Raw genomic sequence first — 22,187 nt, forward strand, 5'->3', positions numbered from 1 at the left:
ATCTGTAACAGTAGAACAAGGTCATCCACTTTGTACTATGTGCATTGAGATACAACAAATTGAGTACCGTGTTTGCTATCCTTTCTGATTCTGCATCCCTAAAGTTTTGATACTCATCCTGTTGGCTGCAACTAAATCCCATCTCCTGCCTGCCCTTCCTGACCGTCAGACTGCATGCTTATCTTTACTTTTTTACCATCTGTCCCTTCCCCTCTGCAAAATTATTTTAAATCCTCCCCAACAGTTCAAACAAACCTGCGCACAAGAATATTGGTCTCCCTTGGGTTCAGGTCACTTTTGAACTGGTCATACCTCCTCCAGAAGAGATCCCAATGATCCAAGAACCAGAAGTCCTGCCCCATGCACCAGCTTCTCAGCCACACATTTATCTCCCAAATCGTCCTGTTCTACCCTCGCTTGCATGTGGCAAAGGCAGCAGTCCAGAAATTACTACCCAGGAGGTCCTGCTTCTCAGCTTTCTATCTAGCTCTCTAAATTCTCTTTTCAGGACCTCTTTGCTTTTACTTTCTATGTCATTCGTAACAATATGTACCAAGACATTTGGCTCATCCCCAAAATGTTGTGGACTTGATCTGAGACATACCTAACCCTGGCATCTGGGAGGCAACATACTATCCGGGTGTCCTGTTCACATCTATATAATCTCCTGTCTGTCCTCTTCACCACTGAGTCTATTATAACTACTGCTCTCTTCTTCTCTCTTTTTCCCTTCTGCACCCTAGACCGATGCACAGTGCCTGTAACCCGGTTGCTGTGGCATTCTCCCAGGAAGTCATCCCCCACGTAAGATTCCAAAGTGGTATACTTATATTTGAGGGGAATGGCTGCAGGTGTGCTCTGCTCTAACTGCCTATTTCCACTTTTCCTGACAGTCACCAAGCTACTCGCCTCCTGCAACCTCAGGGTGACTACTTCCCTGCAGCGTTGATCAATTATCTCCTCACTCTCCCGTACAAGCCGAAGGTCATCCATTTGCTGCTCCAGATCCCCAACACGGTCTTCAAGGAGCTGCAGCTGGGTGCACTTCACGTAGATGTAGTTCCCTGGGAGACTCTGGGTCTCCCAGTTCTCTAACATCTGGCACCAAGAGCACACAGCAGCATTTATTTGATACAATAAGAGGGAAAAAAAAACAAAAAGGAAAATTAACAGACGTTTTACACAGAGCCAATGCCTTCTCCGAGCCGAAGCTGCTTTTAAGCCAAAGCCTGATGTTTCTACTCTTGCCACTGGCCTACTCCTGTCTGTGGCCATTCCGCTTATCCCTTCTGTACTTCTCTATAGTTCGTACAGCTCTGTTGATGCTGCTGATACGCCCTGTACATGTGAGAACCATTTGTTGGTCAGAGTAAACAATGTACTGTATGCATTGGAACATGGAATATATCAGAATCCTGGAGCACTGCACACAGGCAAATGAACTTCCCTGAGATAAACTGTGAGTGAGCAGGACATCCCTCTTCAGGGACTCTGTCTCATTATTGAAAAACTAATCTCCTGCTTTCTTTCTTTCATGCTCTTAAAACAGCTGAATAATGTAGATGTTGCGAAACACGAAGAAACACAAGAAGTGAAGCAGGATCATTCTGTGGACATTACAGGAGGAAATCTTGAGACCCCGCAAGGTAGGTTGGAAGCTGTGGACCCAAAGTATTGGCGTGGCTGGTGGGCTTGAGCACCAGCTGGAAGAAACATGACTGACCACATGGGAATATTCATTAACTCTTCTGATATGCTTCTCTCCTTTAGATCACTCACTGCAAGTTTCAACAGGACAAGAGGTAAGGAAACAGCAAATATTGAACATGAACAAGTCCTCTTCTACCTTTTCTTTAATAAACCGCTCACAGTTCCTGCTACAACTGATCATTTCTCCCGCTGTCACCAAGTCACTGCAATCCATCCAGGCTGGATCAATTAAAAAAAATTGCACACTTTTACTCTTGACATTGGCCATGCTCTCTTTCACGTTTAACAACAGTGTGAAATGTTTTATTGTTTCTCACTAACTCCACAACTATTTTACCATTTGAGTATTTCTTCATTTTTGGAGAGCATATGACCTGCATCTCACAATTTTTCCAAGAAGTGCGCGTCATCAGCTCCTTCCAATTTACTTTGGCCAACTCCTCGCATACCACTGTAATTTCACGCACTGCATGGAAATACTGCTACATCAGACTTTACTTTCTCCCTATCAAATTTCAAGTTGAACTCAATTATATTTTGACCACTGGTTCCGATGGGTTCTTTCACCTTAAGCTCTCTAATTGCCTCTGGTTCATTACATAACAGAGAATCCAGTATAGCTGATCCCCTAGTTGGGTTAACGACAAATTGCTCTAAAAAGCCATTTTGTAGGCATTCAACAGATTCGCTGTCTTGAGATTCATTGCCATCCTGATTTTTCCCAATCGACCTGCATGTTAAAATCTCCCATGACTACCATAACATTGCCCTTTTGACTCACCTTTTTCTATTTTCTGTTGTAACCTATGGTCCACCTCCCAGACACTGTAGGGAGGCCTGTACAGAACTACTATTAAGGTTTTTTTACCTTTTGATATTTCTTAACTCAACCCACAAGGATTCAACATCTTCCGATCCTATGTCACATCTGTCTATTGATTTTATGCCATTCTTTACCAGTAGAGCCACACCACCCCCTCTGCCTACCTTCCTATCCTTCTGATGTAAAATGTAACTCAGGACATTCAGCTCCCAACTTCAACCATCCTTCAGCCACGATTCAGTGATGGCTACAACATCATATCTGGTAATCTGTAATAGTACAACAAGGTCATCCATTTTGTTCTATGTGCATTGAGATACAACACCTTGAGTACCGTGTTTGCTATCCTTTCTGATTCTGCATCCCTAAAGTTCTGATACTCAGCCTGTTGGCTGCAACAAATCCCATCTCCTGCCTGCCCTTCCTGACAATCGGACTGCATGCTTATCTTTACTTTTATACCACCCGTCCCTTTCCCCCTGCAAACAGCGCTAACAGCTCTAACAAACCTGCCCACAAGAATATTGGTCCCTTTTGGGTTCAGGTCAGTTTTGAACTGGTCATACCTCCTCCGGAAGAGATCCCAATGATCCAAGAACCAGAAGTCCTGCCCCATGCACCAGCTTCTCAGCCACACATTTATCTTCCAAATTGTCCTGTTCTGCCCTCACTGGCCTGTGGCAAAGGCAGCAATCCAGAATTTACTACCCAGGAGGTCCTGCTTCTCAGCTTTCTAACTAGCTCTATAAATTCTCTTTTCAGGACCTCTTTGCTTTTACTTTCTATGTCATTCGTACCAATAGGTACCAAGACATTTGGGTCATCCCCAAAATACTGTGGACTTGATCTGAGACATAACTAACCCTGGCATCTGGGAGGCAACATACTATCTGGGTGTCCCATTCCCGCCTACATATTCTCCTGTCTGTCCTCTTCACCTCTGAGTCCTCTATCACTACCACTCTATTTTTCTCTTCTGCTGCACTGACCCATGAGCAGTGCCTGTAACCCGGTCGCTGTGGCATTCTCCCAGGAAGTCATCCCCCTAATATGTATCCAATGCGGTCTACATATATCTGAGGGTGATGGCTGCAGGTGTGCTCTGCTCAAACTGCCTATTTCCATTTTTCCTGACAGTCCCCAAGCTACTCGCCTCCTTTGGGATGTCCACTTCCCTGTAACGTTGATCAATTATCTCTTCACTCTCCAGTACCAGCCAAAGGTAATCTAGTTGCTGCTCCAGATCTCTAACACGGTCTTCAAGGAGCTGCAGCCGGATGCACTTCACGCAGATGTAGTTCCCCGGGAGACTCTGGGTCTCCCAGTTCTCTAACACCTTGCACCAAGAACACACCACAGCATTTAATTGGTACAATAAGAGAGAATAAAAACAAAAAGGAAGCTTAACAGACGCTTTACACAGAGCCAACGCCTCGTCTGAGCCGAAGCCTCTTTTGAGCTGAAGCCTGATGTTTCTGCTCTTGCCGCTGACCACTCCTACCAGTGGCCATTCCACTTATCACTTCTGTACTTCTATGTGGTTTGTAGAGCTCTGTTGTCGCCGCTGATAGACCCCGTACATGTGAGAACTATGTGTTGGTCAGAGTAAACAATGTACTGAGTGCATTGGAACATGGAATATATCAGAATCCTGGAGCACTGCACACAGGCAAATGAACTTCCCTGAGATAAACTGTGAGTGAGCAGGACATCGCTGTTAAGTGACTCTGTCCAATTATTGAAAAATTAATATCCTGCTTTCTTTCTTTCATGCTCTCACACAGGTGAAGAATGTGGATGTTGTAAAAGGCGAAGAAACTCTTGCTCAGCCACAAGAAGAGAAGCAGGAAGATTCTGTGGACATTACAGGAGGAAATCCTGAGACCCCTCAAGGTATGTTGGAATCTGCGGGCACAAAGCATCAGCATGGCTGGTGGCTTCAGCACCTGCTGCAAGAAACATGACTGACCACGTGGGAATATTCATAAACTCTTCTGATGTGCTTAATACCGTCTCTCCTTTAGATCACTCACTGCAAGTTTCAACAGGACAAGAGGTAAGAAAACAGCCAATATTAGACATGAACAAGTCCTCTTCTACCTTTTCTTTAATAAACCGCTCACAGTTCCTGCTACAGTTGATCATTTCTCCCATTGTTCCCAAGTCACTGCAATCCATCCAGGCTGGATCTATTAAAAAAAATTGAATAGTTTTACTCTTGATATTGGCTATGCTCTCTTTCACGTTTAACAACAGTGTGAAATGTTTTATTGTTTCTCACTAACTCCACAACTATTTTACCACTTGAGTATTTCTTCATTTTTGGAGAGCATATGTCCTGCATCTTACAAATCTTTCCAAGAAATGCGCCTCATCAGCTCCTTCCAATTTACTTTGGCCAACTCCTCAATACCACTGTAATTTCACGCACTGCATGGAAATACTGCTACATCAGATTTTACTTTCTCCCTATCAAATTTCAAGTTGAACTCAATTATATTGTGACCACTGGTTCGGATGGGTTCTTTCACCTTAAGCTCTCTAGTTGCCTCTGGTTCATTACATAACAGAGAATCCAGTATAGCTGATCCCATAGTTAGGTTAATGACAAATTGATCTAAAAAGCCATTTTGTAGGCATTCAACAGATTTGCTCTTTTGAGGTCCATTGCCATCCTAATTTTTCCCAATCGACCTGCATGTTAAACTCTCCCATGACTACCATAACATTGCCCTTTTGACTCACCTTTTTCTATTTCCTGTTGTAACCTATGGTCCACCTCCGAGACACTGTAGGGAGGCCTGTACAGAACTACTATTAAGGTTTTTGACCTTTTGATGTTTCTTAACTCAACCCACAAGGATTCAACATCTTCCGATCCTATGTCACATCTGTCTATTGATTTTATGCCATTCTTAACCAGTAGAACCACACCACCCACTCTGCCTACCTTCCTATCCCTCTGATGTAACATGTAACTGAGGACATTCAGCTCCCAACTACAACCATCCTTCAGCCACGATTCAGTGATGGCTACAACATCATATCTGGTAATCTGTAATAGTACAACAAGGTCATCCATTTTGTTCTACGTGCATTGAGATACAACACTTTGAGTACCGTGTTTGCTATCCTTTCTGATTCTGCATCCCTAAAGTTTTGATACTCAGCCTGTTGGCTGCAACAAACCTCATCTCCTGCCTGCCCTTCCTGACCATCGGACCTAATGCTTATCTTTACTTTTTTACCATCCGTTCCTTACCCCCTGCAAAATTAGTTTAAACCCTCCCCAACAGCTCTAACAAACCTGCCCACAAGAATATTGGTCCCTCTTGGGTTTAGGTCAGTTTTGAACTGGTCATACCTCCTCCAGAAGAGATGCCAATGATCCAAGAACCAGAAGTACTGCCCCATGCACCAGCTTCTCAGCCACAAATTTATCTGCCAAATCGTCCTGTTCTACACTCACTGGCATGTTGCACAGGCAGCAATCCAGAAATTGCTTCTCAGCTTTCTACCTAGCTTTCTAAATTTTCTTTTCAGGACCTCTTTGCTTATCCTTTCTATGTCATTCGTACCAACATGTACCAAGACATTTGGCTGAACTCCAAAATGTTGTGGACGCGATCTGAGACATCCCTGACCCTGGCATCTGGGAGGCAACATACTATCCGGGTGTCCTGTTCACATCTATATAATCTCCTGTCTGTCCCCTTCACCTCTGAGTCCTCTATCACTACCACTCTCTTTTTCTCTTCTGCAGCAGGGAGCCATGTGCAGTGCCTGTAACCTGGTCGCTGTGGCATTCTCCCAGAAGTAGTCATACCCCAATTACTTATCCAATGCAGTCTATATATATAAGAAGATAAGACAAAGGAGCAGAAGTAAGCCATTTGGCCCATCGAGTCTGCTCCGCCATTTTATCATGAGCTGATCCATTTTATCCTATTTAGTCCCACTGCCCCGCCTTCTCACCATAACCTTTGATGCCCTGGCTACTCAGACACCTATCAATCTCTGCCTTAAATACACCCAATGACTTGGCCTCCACTGCTGCCCGTGGCAACAAATTCTATAGATTCACCACCCTCTGACTAAAAAAATTTTTTTGCATTTCTGTTCTGAAAGGGCGCCCTTCAATCCTGAAGTCATGCCCTCTCGTACTAGACTCCCCCATCATGGGAAACAACTTTGCCACATCCACTCTGTCCATGCCTTTTAACATTCGAAATGTTTCTATGAGGTCTCCCCTCATTCTTCTAAACTCCAAGGAATACAGTCCAAGAGCGGACAAACATTCCTCATATGTTAACCCTCTCATTCCCGGAATCATTCTAGTGAATCTTCTCTGTACCCTCTCCAACGTCAGCACATCCTTTCTTAAATAAAGAGACCAAAACTGCCTACAGTACTCCAAGTGAGGTCTCACCAGCGCCTTATACAGCCTCAACATCACATCCCTGCTCCTATACTCTATTCCTCTAGAAATGAATGCCAACATTGCATTCACCTTCTTCACCACCGACTCAGCCTGGAGGTTAACCTTAAGGGTATCCTGTACGAGGACTCCCAAGTCCCGTTGCATCTCAGAACTTTGAATTCTTTCCCAATTTAAATAATAGTCTGCCCGTTTATTTTTTCTGCCAAAGTGCATAACCATACACTTTCCAACATTGTACTTCATTTGCCACTTCTCTGCCCATTCTTCCAATCTATCCAAGTCTCTCTGCAGACTCTCCGTTTCCTCAGCACTGCCGGCCCCTCCACCTATCTTCGTATGGTCAGCAAACTTAGCCACAAAGCCATCTATTCCATAATCCAAATCGTTGATGTACAATGTAAAAAGAAGTGGCCCCAACACTGATCCCTGTGGAACACCACTGGTAACCGGCAGCCAACCAGAATAGGATCCCTTTATTCCCACTCTCTGTTTCCTGCCAATCAGCCAACACTCTATCCACGTATGTAACTTTCCTGCAATTCCATGGGCTCTTATCTTGTTAAGCAGCCTCATGTGTGGCACCTTGTCAAAGGCCTTCTGAAAATCCAAATATACAACATCCACTGCATCTCCCTTGTCTAGCCTACTGGTAATTTCCTCAAAAAATTGTAATAGGTTTGTCAGGCAGGATTTTCCTTTAAGGAATCCATGCTGAGTCTTGCCTATCTTGTCATATGCCTCCAGGTACTCTGTAACCTCATCCTTGACGATCGACTCCAACAACTTCCCAACCATCGACGTCAAGCTAACAGGTGTATAATTTCCTTTTTGCTTCCTTGCCCCCTTCTTAAATAGCGGAGTGACATTTGCAATCTTCCAGTCTTCCGGATCCATGCCAGAATCTATCAACTTTTGAAAGATCATCGCTAATGCCTCCGCAATCTCCACAGCTACTTCCTTCAGAACACGAGGGTGCATTCCATCTGGTCCAGGAGATTTATCTACCTTTAGCCTATTCAGCTTCCTGAGTACTTTCTCTGTCGTAATTGTGACTGCGCACACTTCTCTTCCCTGCCACCCTTGAGTGTCCAGTACCCTGCTGTCTTCCTCAGTGAAGACTGATGCAAAATACTTGTTCAGTTCCTCTGCCATCTCATCTCCCATTACAATTTCTCCAGTATCATTTTCTATCGTTCCTATATCTACTCTCATCTGTCTTTTACTCTTTATATACTTGAAAAAGCTTTTAGTATCCTCTTTGATATTATTTGCTAGTTTCCTTTCATGGTTAATCTTTTCTCTCCTAATGACCTTCTTGGTTTCCTTTTGTAAGGTTTTAAAGACTTCCCAATCCTCTGTCTTCCCACTAATTTTTGCTTCCTTGTATGCCCTCTCCTTAGCTTTAACTTTGGCTTTGACTTCTCTTGTCAACCACGGTTGCATCCTTTTTCCACTCGAAAATTTCTTCTTGTTTGGAATATACCTGTCTTACACATTCCTCATTTCTCGCATAAACTCCAGTCACTGCTGCTTTGCCGTCTTTCCCACCAGTGTCTCTTTCCAGTCAACTTTGGCCAGTTCCTCTCTCATGCCACTGTAGTTTCCTTTACTCCACTGAAACACCAACACATCAGGTTTCGGCTTCTCTTTTTCTAATTTCACAGTGAACTCAATCATGTTATGATCACTGCTTCCTAAGGGTTCCTTCACCTCAATCTCTCCAATCACCTCCGGTTCATTACACAATACCCAATCCAGTACTGCTGATCCCCTAGTGGGCTCAACAACAAGCTGTTCTAAAAAGCCATCTCGCAGACTTTCTACAAATTCTCTCTTGAGATCCAGAGCCGACCTGATTTTTCCAATCTACTCGCATGTTAAAATCCCCCACAATTATCATAACACTGCCTTTCTGACAAGCCTTTTCTACTTCCAGTTGTAATTTGTAGTCCACAACCCTGCAGCTGTTTGGAGGCCTATAAATAACTGCCATCAGGGTCCTTTTACCCCTGCTATTCCTAGGCTCAACCCATAAAGATTCTGCACCTTCCGATCCTGTATCACCTCTTTCTAATGATTTAATATCATTTCTTACCAATAAAGCCACACCTCCCCCTCTGCCTACCTTCCTATCCTTCCGGTACACCGTGTATCCTTGGACGTTCAGCTCCCAGAGACATGCATCCTTTAGCCACGTCTCAGTGATGGCCACAATATCATACCTGCCAATCTGTAGCTGTACAACAAGATCATCCACCTTATTCCTTATGCTGCGTGCATTTAAGTACAACACCTTAAGACCAGTATTTGATACTTTTTCCTTTGATTTCACTGCAACTTTATTGCACTGCAACTCATCCCAATGGCTACACATTTGCCCCATCACCTGCCTGTATTTCCTGACATCTTTACTGCTCACTATCTTAGATTTATTTCTGTTTTCCCCTTCCTCTGCTCTATCATTCCGGTTCCCATCCCCCTGCCAAATTAGTTTAAACCCTCCCTAACAACTCTATTAAACTTTCCCGCCAGGATATTGGTCCCCTTCGGGTTCAGGTGTAACCTGTCCTTTTTGAACAGGTCATACTTCCCCCAGAAGAGATCCCAATGATCCAAGAATCTGAAGCCCTGCCCCCTACACCAGTCTCTCAGCCAGGCATTCATCTGCCTGATCCGACTACTCTTGCCCTCGCTAGCACGTGACACAGGTAGCAATCCCGAGATTACTACCCTGGAGGTCCTGCTTCTCAGCTTCCTTCCTAACTCCTGGAAATCTCTCTTCAGGACCTCCTCCTTTGTCCTATCTATGTCATTGGTACCAACATGTACCAAGACAACTGGCTGCTCACCCTCCCCCTTCAGAATATTCAGGACCCGATCTGAGCCATTATCTGAGGGTGATGGCTGCAGGTGTGCTCTGCTCGAACTGCCTATTTCCATTTTTCCTGACAGTCCTCAAGCTACTCGCCTCCTTTGGGATTTCTACTTGCCTGTAACGTTGATCAATTATCTCTTCACTCTCCAGTACAAGCCAAAGGTAATCCAGTTGCTGCTCCAGATCCCTAACACAGTCTTCAAGGAGCTGCAGCCGGATGCTCTTCACGCAGATGTAGTTCCCCGGGAGACTCTGGGTCTCCCAGTTCTCTAACACCTTGCACCAAGAACACACCACAGCATTTAATTGGTACAATAAGAGAGAATAAAAACAAAAAGGAAGCTTAATAGACGCTTTACACAGAGCCAACGCCTCTTCCGAGCCAAAGCCTCTTTTGAGCCGAAGCCTGATGTTTCTGCTCTTGCCACAGGCCTACTCCTGCCAGTGGCCATTCCACTTATCCCTTCTGTACTTCTATGTAGTTCATAGAGTTCTGTTGATGCTTCTGATAGGCCCCGTACATGTGAGAACCATGTGTTGGTCACAGTAAACAATGTACTGAGTGCGTTGGAACATGGAATATATCAGAATCCTGGAGCACTGCACACAGGCAAATGAACTTCCCTGAGATAAACTGTGAGTGAGCAGGACATCCCTGTTAAGGGACTCTGTCTAAATTTTGAAAAATTAATATCCTGCTTTCTTTCTTTCATGCTCTCACACAGGTGAAGAATGTGGATGTTGTAAAAGATGAAGAAACACCTGCTCAGCCACAAGAAGTGAAGCTGGATCATTCTGTGGACATTACAGGAGGAAATCCTGAGACCCCTCAAGGTAGGTTGGAAGCTGCGGGCCCAAAGCATCAGCATGGCTGGTGGGCTCGAGCACCTGCTGCAAGATATACGACTGACTGGGAATATTCATAAACTCTTCTGATGTGCTTAATTCATTTTCTCCTTTAGATCACTCACAGCAAGTTTCAACAGGACAAGAGGTAAGGAAACAGCAAATATTGAACATGAACAAATCCTAATCTACTTTTTCTTTAATAAACCGCTCACAGTTCCTGCTGCAACTGATCATTTCTCCCGCTGTCACCAAGTCAATGCAATCCATCCAGGCTGGATCAATAAAAAAAATTGCATAGTTTTACTCTTGATATTGGCCATGCTCTCTTTCACCTTTAACAATTGTGTGAAATGTTTTATTGTTTCTCACTGACTCCACAACTATTTTACCATTTGAGTATTTCTTCATTTTTGGAGAACATATGACCTGCATCTTACACATTTTTCCAAGAAATGCGTGTCAGCAGCTCCTTCCAATTTATTTTGATCCGTGGGGAGGGACATGTGGACCAGGGATCACATCTTTCCCTCTAACAGGTCCCTACCACTAAGCACATCTTTCCCTCTCCACCCCTCTCCGCTTTCCGCTGTGATCGGTCCCTCCGTGACTCCCTGGTCCACACGTCCCTCCCCTCGGATCTCCCACCCGGCACTTATCCCTGTAAGCGCAAGTGCTACACCTGTCCTCCCTACACCTCCTCTCTTGCCACTATTCAGGGCCCCAAACAGTCCTTCCAAGAGAGACAACACTTCACTTGTGAGTCTGTTGGGGTTATCTATCACATCCGGTGCTCCCGGTGCGGCCTCCTCTACATTGGTGAAACCCGACGCAGATTGGGGGACTGCTTCGTCGAGCACCTCCGCTCCATCCGCCACAACGGACAAGATCTCTCTGTAGCCACTCACCTCAACTCTGCTTCCCACTCCCATTCAGGTATGTCCATACATGGCCTCCTCTACTGCCATGATGAGGCTAAACTCAGGTTGGAGGAGCAACACCTCATATACCGTCTAGGTAATCTCCAGCCCCTTGGTATGAACATAGAATTCTCCAACTTCCGGTAATTCCCTCCCCATCCCTTCCGCTATCCCTATGTCACTCTGCCCCCTCCCCCAGCTGCCTACCACCTCCCTCATGGTTCCGCCTCCTTCTACTACCCATTGTGTTTCCTATTCCTTCTCACCTTTCCTGCCTATCACCTCCCTGCTTCCCCTCCCCCACTCCTTTATCTTTCCCCTCACTGGTTTTTCACCTGGAACCTACCAGCCTTCTCCTTCCCACCCTCCCCCCACCTTCTTTATAGGGCCTCTGCCCCTTCCCCCTACAGTCCTGACGAAGGGTTCCCGCCCGAAACGTCGACTCATCGTTTCCACGGATGCTGCCTGACCCGCTGATTTCCTCCTGTGTGTTGAGAGTGCACCAGGCTACTCGCCTCCTGCAACTTCGGGATGACTGCTTCCCTGTAGCATTGATCAATTATTTCTTCACTCTCCCGTACAAGCCGAAGGTCATCCATTTGCTGCTCCAGATCCCTAACACGGTCTTCAAGGAGCTGCAGCCGGATGCTCTTCACGCAGATGTAGTTCCCCGGGAGACTCTGGGTCTCCCAGTTCTCTAACATCTGGCACCAAGAACACACCACAGCATTTAATTGGTACAATAAGAGAGAATAAAAACAAAAAGGAAACTTAACAGACGCTTTACACAGAGCCAACGCCTCTTCCGAGCTGAAGCCTGACGTTTTCACTCTTGCCATTGGCCTACTCCTGCCAGTGGCCATTCTGCTTATCCATTCTGTACTTCTATATATTTCATTGAGCTCTGTTGACGCCGCTGATAGGCCCCGTACATGTGAGAACCAAGTGTTGGTCAGAGTAAACAATGTACTGAGTGCATTGGAACATGGAATATATCAGAATCCTGGAGCACTGCACACAGGCAAATGAACTTCCCTGAGATAAACTGTGAGTGAGCAGGACATCGCTGTTAAAGGACTCTGTCTAAATATTGAAAAATTAATATCCTGCTTTCCTTCTTTCATGCTCTGACACAGGTGAATAATGTGGATGTTGTAAAAGTCGAAGAAACACCTGCTCAGCCACAAGAAGTGAAGCAGGATCATTCTGAGGACATTACAGATGGAAATCCTGAGACCTCTCAAGGTACGTTGGAAGCTGCGGGCCCAAAGCATCAGCATGGCTGGTGGGCTCGAGCACCTGCAGCAAGAAATATGACTGACCACGTGGGAATATTCAGAAACTCTTCTGATGTGCTTAATTCCTTCTCTCCTTTAGATCACTCACTGCAAGTTTCAACAGGACAAGAGGTAAGGGAACAGCAAATATTGAACATGAACAAGTCCTCTTCTACCTTTTCTTTAATAAATTGCTCACAGTTCCTGCTACAGTTGATCATTTCTCCCACTGTCACCAAGTCAACGGAATCTATCCAGGCTGGATCAATTTTAAAAATTTGCATAATTTTACTCTTGATATTGGCCATGGACTCTTTCACCTTCAACAACTGTGTGAAATGTTTTATTCTTTCTGACTAAGTCCACAACTCGGAGAAATATTACCTGCTCCCTTCATTGCTTCTTAAAAATTTTTAGTGTGTTTTCTCAGAGAAAGGCGCTGTTAGTCGAGAAAATCTGCAGATGTTGGAAATCCACGCAACACAAATTCTGGAGGGACTCATCAGGCCAGGCCGCATCCATGGAAAAATAGTCCAGTCCTGCTGAAGGGTCTCAGCCCGAAATTTTGAATGTGCTTTGTCCTGACAGAGGGTGCCAGAGCACAAATGTTAACAGTGAACCTTTCCTCAGATATGGCATGTATTGTTGACTCTTTTCAGCAGTGCGGTTGCTACATTAAGCATTTAATTTAGAGAGCATTCAAACTTTGTGCATTTTACATTGCTTTTCAAGATGAGAGTGCACCTTCCTATTTTAGACCGTGGCATTGCAATTGTGTTAAGTGTTCTTTTCCAAATATATTTTGGAGTTAGTGTTAATCACATTTGAGCCATAAAGATTCAGTATTGTTTAGTATTATTTCCAATGAAAAGGTGTAAAGCAGAACAAATAATTGTTACTGTGGATCCGATACGACACAAAATAAACAGATTGAGATAAAGGATATAATAATAAAAAGCACAATAAATATAAATACCCAAGACAGCTTATATAGATTGATTGTTTGTCCATAAAGTGATCCTAGGCACAGGAGTGTCTGTACATAAGGGGTCCTGACAGGAAACGATAACGTAGGGTGGTGGGAGGTGTGGAAGCATTGGTTCGTGGGTGGAGGTGTTGATCAGCCTTGCTGCTCGGGGAAAGTAAATGTTTTTTGAGTCTGGTGGTTCTGGAGTGGATGATAAGTCGCCTCATCCTGATGGGAATAGAACAAGCAATCCATGAGGAGGGTCAGTGGGATCCCATTCCACACCTTTCTCTATATATATATCCTTGATCCGTTGTAGAGCCTTCCTATCTGCCTTGTAGTAGCTTGCTTACCGTGCAGTGTTGCAACATGTTAGGAAGCAATCTTCTGTGGATCTGTAGAATGAAGTGAGTGTAGATGTACATAGTCCAGCTGTCTACCACATCCTCAGAAAGTTAAGGCATTGGTGAGCTTTCATAATTGTGTAGGGTGTGTTATGGGACTATGAGAGTTTGTGCAAGATCTGAACTCCCAGGAGTTTAAAACTGCTCACAGTTCCACTGCTATGCTGTCACTGTAAAGAGGGGTGTGAGTTCTCCTGAAGTAAATAACTATCTCCTTTGTCTTGTTGACATCGAAGATTCTACCTCTTGTCTTTAGGCCGTCTTATTGTTGTTGGTGATGAGCCCCACCACTGTCATGTCATCAGTGAACGTGACTATGTGATGACATAGGGGTCTGGCTTTGTAGTCATGTGTGAAATCCAGAAACAGTATTCTGACATCAGTGTCCTTGTTTTCTAGAAGTATCTCCCACAACCACAAATTCGACCCCACAGTAGATACGCCAACTGTGCTTGTGAATATGAATGTGTCAGCTAATTATTATTTCATTGTGATAGTATTTAACTCTATTCATTCTGTCATAGTATTTATTGAGACTTGGACACAGCACAGCAACACTTTGCCGCCTGCTTGCATTCAGCCTTGCCTGAGAAATTGGACTGTCGAGTCAACTGACTCTGAAAACTGGCGGTTTTCGTTCTATATTTAGTTGTTCTTTTCAGCAGCAGTGTAGGCTTTGTTTTCCATTTGAGAGTTTCAGTTAACTGCTCTGTTTGGCCTCGTGTTTATTGTTTTCTCTTCCCTTTAATGCTGTTTGCATTAAAGTCTGTGAAATATCGACCTGCTTCAGTGTTTCTCACTCCGCTCTTGGGTCATATCTGAACCTGGTGGACAAATGAGCGGCTCAAGCAAGCTTCAACAAATCCTCATTCTATTCAATAGTGTAAATTCTGGAACAGCCCTACTCCAAAAGCTGAATCCTGGCGGGAGTGTGTGAATACACAAGTAAAGTAACCCTATCAAGGGTATTTTTAACCTCTTGATGAAAGTCATGGTACAGACCAGGAAAGTTGAACTTTCATGTAACAAATTAAACAGATCTACAGAGAACCAGCCAGCTTAGTGATGAAAGAAACCTGACTATGATGTCTTGATCTGTAAAACTGAGAGTATATCCTAATTGCCTCTGGAAAAAAGTGTTAACTGTAAAATAGTGAGCAAGATTTGAAAAGGTTCCTTCTCTAGGTTTCAAGTTTCATGTTTTCAAAGTTTCCCAAGGACTTTTCTCTATGTTCCCAAGGTTTTTATATTTCCACTTGTTTCCAGGGCTTATTCAACATGTTTAGGGCTTTTGAATGTCCTCCCCATCTTGGACTCCCAAGCCTCCCTCTGGGTCCCACCCGAGTTTTCTTGATCTCAGTCTGTTGGATTTCCCAGGTCTCTTTGGATCTCCAGTCTCTCAGTTTGTTGGTGTTCCCAGGCCTCTCTGGATCCCCGGTCTCTCAGCCTGTTGGGGTTCCCAGGTCTCTCTGGATACCCGGTCTCTCAGTCTGTTGGGGTTCCCAGGTCTCTCTGGATCTCTGTTCTCTCAGCCTGTTGGGGTTTCCAGGTCTCTCTGGGTCTCCGGTCTCTCAGTCTATTAGTGTTCTCAGGTCTCTCTGGATCTCCGGTCTCTCAGTCTATTGGGGTTCCCAGGTCTCTCTGGATCTTCGGTTTCACAGTCTGTTGGGGTTCCCCAGGCCTCCCTCTTAAATTCCCCATTTCTCTTGAGTCAACCCTGAATCTCGAGTTTTCAGGTCTTCCTGGGCCATCAAGTGCCAGCTATGGGGAGGGTGGTCCTGTAGTGCCTTCTTCAGGCCTGCGCAGAGCATCAGACAGCATTGGTCTCTGAGGTGTTTAGAGCACCTGAATTAGTTAATTGGTGCTTAACAACAGTTATTAATGGTTGAAGAATTCCGTGTTTTTCTCAAGCGACTCGCTCTTTGTAATGTGGTTTCCTGGTGCCTTCTATTTAAGTTTATTTTGATAGGCTCACTGGATTCTGTGTTAGTTTATTGTTGAAACAGGTGCCCGATAAGCTCCAATTGGAGGGTCCTCATTGAGAATGATCCGTCTTCCAGTGTCACTTGGTTGAGCTACCTCTGTATAAGCTCTTGTTTCTGTCTCTACATGGAAGTCTTTGGCTCCAGTATTTGCAGTTCACATCATGGCACTTATCTACCAGCATCACTGAAGGACATCTTGGACAAGTCCCTCATCCGGGACTTCCAGCGGACACAGGTCTGTGGCGCCTCAGGGTCTGTGCCTCGAGAGGAGTGCCCTGTCACAACCACGGATTCGGCAGATCAGTAGATACGGCAATTATGCTTGTGAATATGCATGTGTCAGCTAATTATTATTTCATTGTGATTGTATTTAACTGCATTCATTCCGTCATGGTATTTCTTGAGACTTGGACACAGCACTGCAACACTTCGCTGCCTGCTTGCATTCAGCCTTGCCTGAGAACTTGGACTATTAAGTCAACTGACTCTGAAGACTAGCATTTATTGTTTTCTCCTCCCTTTAACACTGAACTAATATGAGGGGTGATTGATAAGTTTGTGGCCTAAGGTAGAAGGAATCAATTTTAGAAAACCTAGCATATTTATTTTTCAACATAGTCCCCTCCTACATTTACACACTTAGTCCAGCAGTCGTGGAGCATACAGATCTTGGACCTCCAGAAAGTGCCCACTTTCACTTAAGAAAAAATATTTTCAGGCTAAGACAATTACTTGGTCTTGTACTTGGATAAAGCCAAAGATACATAAAATTCATGTTGAACTCTGAGTCAAGAGTTGTGGAAATCTTGTGTAAATGACATCACCTGTAAAGAAAACTTTACATTCTTTCAAATATTCTTCAGCAAAAATCCTAAAACAAAGTAGCACAAATCCGAAATAAATATTGAAAAAACTGAAAATATTGAACAGGTTAGGAAACAGCTATGGTAAGAGAAACAGGGTTAGCATTTCAGGTCAATGAAATACCTTGATCTGAAACATAGAAAACCTACAGCACAATACAGGCCCTTCAGCCCACAATGCTGTGCCGAACATGTACTTACTTTAGAAATTACCTAGGGTTACACATAGCCCTCTATTTTTCTAAGCTCCACGTACCTATCCAGGAGTCTCTTAAAAGGCCCTATCGTATCTGCCTCCACCACCATTGCTGGCAGCCCATTCTAATACATCACCACACTCTGCGTAAAAAAAAGCTTGCACCCGACATCTCCTCTGTACCTACTTCCAAGCACCTTAAAATTGTGCCCTCTCAGGGCACAGACTCTGAGACATTCACTCTTTCTCTTTCTTCAGATACTGCCTGACCTGCTGAGTATTCACAACATTTTCTGTATTCAGTTTCATCTTTCAGCAGAATTTTGGCCAGTACTTCGAAGAAAACTAGCCCATTTTCCAAAATGCTTACAGATATTGGTCATCCTTGTATCGTGGTAAAGAAGTCACGTTCTTGACAGGAAAATGTTGAATATGTCTTGTCTGCTTGATTGCATCAATATTAACTCAGTTTGATCAATTTATCAGTGGTGTAAATGCAAAAGTGTGACCAGTGCAAAGAAAAGTGATATTAATGATACCTTTCTTTTGCATTTCTTTGCTTTAGGAGAAAAGGTATGAATTGTTTGCAATATGGCACCACAGTGGAAGCTGTGGAAGTGGCCACTACTATGCTGAAATCAAATCAGACTCTGGTGACTGGTACAATTTTAATGATGAAGATGTTAAAAAGGTAAAAATTAAGAACAGAATGAAAAGTTTTCTAAAGCAGCATTATACCTCACACAAAAGAATCTGATTATGTTGTTGGAGGTTAATCATCCCATTCATACAGTACAAGATCACTGTAGGAGCTGAATCTGAAATTAGCTTTTGATAACTCCATGCCAGCTTGTTTTGGAGATGAAGTGTAAACATTTATAATATGACAGGATTAACACTAAACACATCAGACTGATCATGTGAGCTACCAGACAGTGGCTTTATCTTTATTCATTTGTAGAATGGTATTGTCATTGTCCCCGAGAGAGTGCTGAGTCACCTGTTTCATCTCTGCACTCTAAGTGTTCCTGGTCCTACAATGCTGTGAGGTGGAGGGTTCCCAGAATTAGACCCAGAAATAATGTCAAAATGATTATATATCTTGACTGAGAGAGTGTGCAATTTTGGAGGGAGAAATATAAAAAATTGGCAATTTTAGTGTCTTTCCCTCTAATAAAGAGTGTATAGGATTGAGAAAAGCTGACAAATAAGCTTCCTCAGAACTGAGGTCGGCCATTATTTCACTGAATTTATTGTTAATTATTTCTGAATAATCATCACATTTATTGTGTTAGTGCTTTTAGTTTTGAACTCGTGTCATACAATTTCCTGACAGTAACATTTTGATGTTTTCTTTGCATGTTACCAATGAATATTTATTCATCACGACATTTCATTAAGGAAATGAGTTTCTGTCTAAGGTAATGATCAAATTTATTCAATGCATAATCTATTGTGCAAGAAATTTTAATGCTAACAAGCATTATTACATTATTTTTGTAAGACACTACACTTGAAAGTCATCACCCAAAGGACTTGCAGTATAGTATTCTGCATTAGATATATTCATTAGGTGATCACGTGTTTGGTGAAGTAGAAATCTTAAAATGTATTTAAATTGATCTACAAACCAGATAGAAGGGTCCAAAACTGGGAAATAAAAGAAGTTGGCAGGAACAATGTACATATTGATCCATATTGGTAAAGACATTATGTATGCTCTCATCTCTTTTAAAACCTAAATTATTTAATATTTTCCAGTTCCAAAACTGCTTACGTGCTTATGTACAGACTGATCGATACAAACTACAAAGCAGGTATGATGATTTGTAGAATTCACTGGTAATTATTTTATCATTGAGTTACATAATAACATGCAATGGGTTGATAAACTTTGTTAATTATAGTATTGTAACATCAATTTTTTTCTTGCTTTTTCAGGTATTTTGATGAACCATGAGTCTTCCACCTTAAGATAAACCTAAAAAATGCTAACTTTTTATTTCTTAATTGGATAGAACAGTATACATAATACTGGAGGACCTCAGCAGGTCAGGCAGCATCTATGGAGGGGAATGACCAGTCAACAATTTGGGCCAAGACTGTTTCTTCCCCTCCATGGATTGTGTCTAACCGGCTGAATTCCACCAACATTTTGTGTGTTGCTCTGGTTTTCCAGCATCCGCAGAATCTCTCATGTTAATGAGACAATGTTTGTTTCCCTGGTTCTCTTTTACTGCTTATGTGGACACAGAATAAGGTAATGTTGTCCTTACTTTGTACAGTAATGCTACTTTCCATTCTATTAATGTATCGTATTGGTGATGCTGCTGACAAATGGCTTTTAGCGTTGTCAAATATCAAGATAATAGAATTTTCTTAGTTCATGCTACTTGTGATGCATAATACAGAATATTAAATAAATTTTGGGCATCTTGATGTTTTCAAGCACTGAGGTGCTGATTTTCCCCAGGTACTTTGATGCTAATGAATTCCACAGATTCACCACTCTCTGGCTAAAGAAATTCCCACTCATCTCCGTTCTAAAAGGATGCCCCTCTATTCTGAGGCTGTGTCCTCTGGACTTAGACTCTCCCACCAGAGGAAATATCCTCTCCACATCTACTCTACCAAGGCCTTTCACCATTATATAAGTTTCAATTAGGTCATCCCTCATTTTTCTGAATTCCAGAGAATACAGGCCCAAAGCCATCAAGCGCTCTTCATATAACAAGCCATTCAGTCCTGTAATTATTTTGGTGAACCTCCTTTCAACCCTCTCCAGTTTAGCACATCCTTTCTAAGATAAGTGGCCCAAACCTGCTCATAATACTCCAAGTGATGCCTCACCAGTGCTTTATAAATTCTCATCATTACATCTTTGCTTTCATATTTTAGTCCACTTGAAATGAATGCTAACATTGCATTTGCCTTTCTCACCGCAGACTCAACCTGCAAATTAACCTTTAGGGAATCCTGCACAAGGACTCTAAAGTCCTTTGCACCTCAGGTTTTTTGTGTTTATTCTCCGTTTACAAAATAGTCAACCCTTTCATTTCTTCTACCAAATTTGGAGGAGGAGAAGATGGCGGTGTGACACCAAGCGCACAGCCTCTCCAGTGATGAATATCTGTAATCTGTCAAGTAGGAGGCCGTGCACAATTCTGATTTGATGGAGGCAGATGTGAGAGCACGGAGGAACATCTGGTGAAACTTCTGAAATGCCTTCTTCACTGCTGTTGCTACTGTGTGATCCAAAATCTCCAGAGGGGAAGGCCCCAAATCCTCGGCTTTGCCTGTTGCTTGGCAGCCGGGGCCGGGGTCAAAGCGCTCTGCAGGGATGGTGCTCGGTGCTCGGTTTCGGAGAGCTGGTCGGAGGCTCGAAGTTTTCGGACGGACTTACTGTCGGACTATGGTTGGGTGTTTCCAGAATGCTGCATCGGCAAGTTTGCGGTGCTGGAAGTTCATGGCAGGGAGAGTTTTCTTCCTTCTACCGTCTGCGTGAGATGATGGGCTATCGGGACTTTGAGGAAACCATGCTGACTACAGCCTATTTTATCATGCATGAGAATTAACCTGGGAACTCATCCTTATTAATTGACTCCAACATCTTCCCAACTACTGATGCCAGACTAACTATTCTATAGTTTCCTTTCTTCTGCCTGTCTCCGTTCTTGGACAGTGATATTTGCAATTTTCCAGTTTTCCAGAACCATTCCAGAATCTAGTGATTCTTGAAAGATCATTACTAATGCCCCATGATCTCTTCAGCCATCTCTTTCAGTACACTGAGGTGTCCAAAATCTGGTCCAGGTGACTTATCAATCTTCAGACCTTTCAGTTTCCCCAGAACCTTATGTCTAGATATGGTAACTTTACACACGTCATGCCCCCTGACACCTGGAACCTCTACAATACTACTCGTGTCTTCACAGTGCAGACCGATATACGTCCACCATTTTGTTGTCCCCCATCTATTATATGCCATCTCTTTAGCTTTTCTATTGGCTTTGACTTGTTAGCCATGATTGTGTCATCCTTGCATTAGAATACTTATTCTTCTTTGGGATATATTTATATATAGAAACATAGAAACATAGAAAATAGGTGCAGGAGTAGGCCATTCGGCCCTTCGAGCCTGCACCGCCATTTATTATGATCATGGCTGATCATCCAACTCAGAACACCGCCCCAGCCTTCCCTCCATACCCCCTGACCCCCGTAGCCACAAGGGCCATATCTAACTCCCTCTTAAATATAGCCAATGAACTGGCCTCAACTGTTTCCTGTGGCAGAGAATTCCACAGATTCACCACTCTCTGTGTGAAGAAGTTTTTCCTAATCTCGGTCCTAAAAGGCTTCCCCTCTATCCTCAAACTGTGACCCCTCGTTCTGGACTTCCCCAACATCGGGAACAATCTTCCTGCATCTAGCCTGTCCAATCCCTTTAGGATCTTATACGTTTCAATCAGATCCCCCCTCAATCTTCTAAATTCCAACGAGTACAAGCCCAGTTCATCCAGTCTTTCTTCATATGAAAGTCCTGCCATCCCAGGAATCAATCTGGTGAACCTTCTCTGTACTCCCTTTATGGCAAGGATGTCTTTCCTCAGATTAGGGGACCAAAACTGCACACAATACTCCAGGTGTGGTCTCACCAAGGCCTTGTACAACTGCAGTAGTACCTCCCTGCTCCTGTACTCAAATCCTCTCGCTATAAATGCCAGCATACCATTCGCCTTTTTCACCGCCTGCTGTACCTGCATGCCCACTTTCAATGACTGGTGTATAATGACACTCAGGTCTCGTTGCACCTCCCCTTTTCCTAATCGGCCACCACTCAGATAATAATCTGTTTTCCTATTTTTGCCACCAAAGTG

General features: G+C 43.5%; 1 protein-coding gene across 12 annotated transcripts in view; it reads left to right on the forward strand.

Annotated features, from left to right (window-relative positions):
- LOC140196399 (uncharacterized) overlaps nucleotides 1-21,576 on the forward strand; it is a 94,138-nt gene extending 72,562 nt beyond the window's left edge. For 7 of the 12 annotated variants that reach the window (XM_072255534.1, XM_072255531.1, XM_072255538.1 and 4 more), the window contains 12 exons: nucleotides 1,550-1,646; nucleotides 1,771-1,802; nucleotides 4,318-4,426; nucleotides 4,558-4,589; nucleotides 10,575-10,683; nucleotides 10,812-10,843; nucleotides 12,752-12,860; nucleotides 12,993-13,024; nucleotides 17,873-17,998; nucleotides 18,709-18,728; nucleotides 19,069-19,124; nucleotides 19,249-20,447. In XM_072255534.1, coding sequence (XP_072111635.1) covers nucleotides 1,550-1,646; nucleotides 1,771-1,802; nucleotides 4,318-4,426; nucleotides 4,558-4,589; nucleotides 10,575-10,683; nucleotides 10,812-10,843; nucleotides 12,752-12,860; nucleotides 12,993-13,024; nucleotides 17,873-17,998; nucleotides 18,709-18,728; nucleotides 19,069-19,124; nucleotides 19,249-19,286 — 792 coding nt within the window. In that variant the 3' untranslated portion in view covers nucleotides 19,287-20,447. The other 5 variants (XM_072255533.1, XM_072255536.1, XM_072255543.1 and 2 more) reach the window with 5 other exon arrangements.
- The last annotated feature ends 611 nt before the right edge of the window (nucleotides 21,577-22,187 follow it).

The sequence above is a fragment of the Mobula birostris genome, chromosome 4 (genome assembly GCF_030028105.1).
Source record: "Mobula birostris isolate sMobBir1 chromosome 4, sMobBir1.hap1, whole genome shotgun sequence".
Classification (NCBI taxonomy): Eukaryota; Metazoa; Chordata; class Chondrichthyes; order Myliobatiformes; family Myliobatidae; genus Mobula; species Mobula birostris.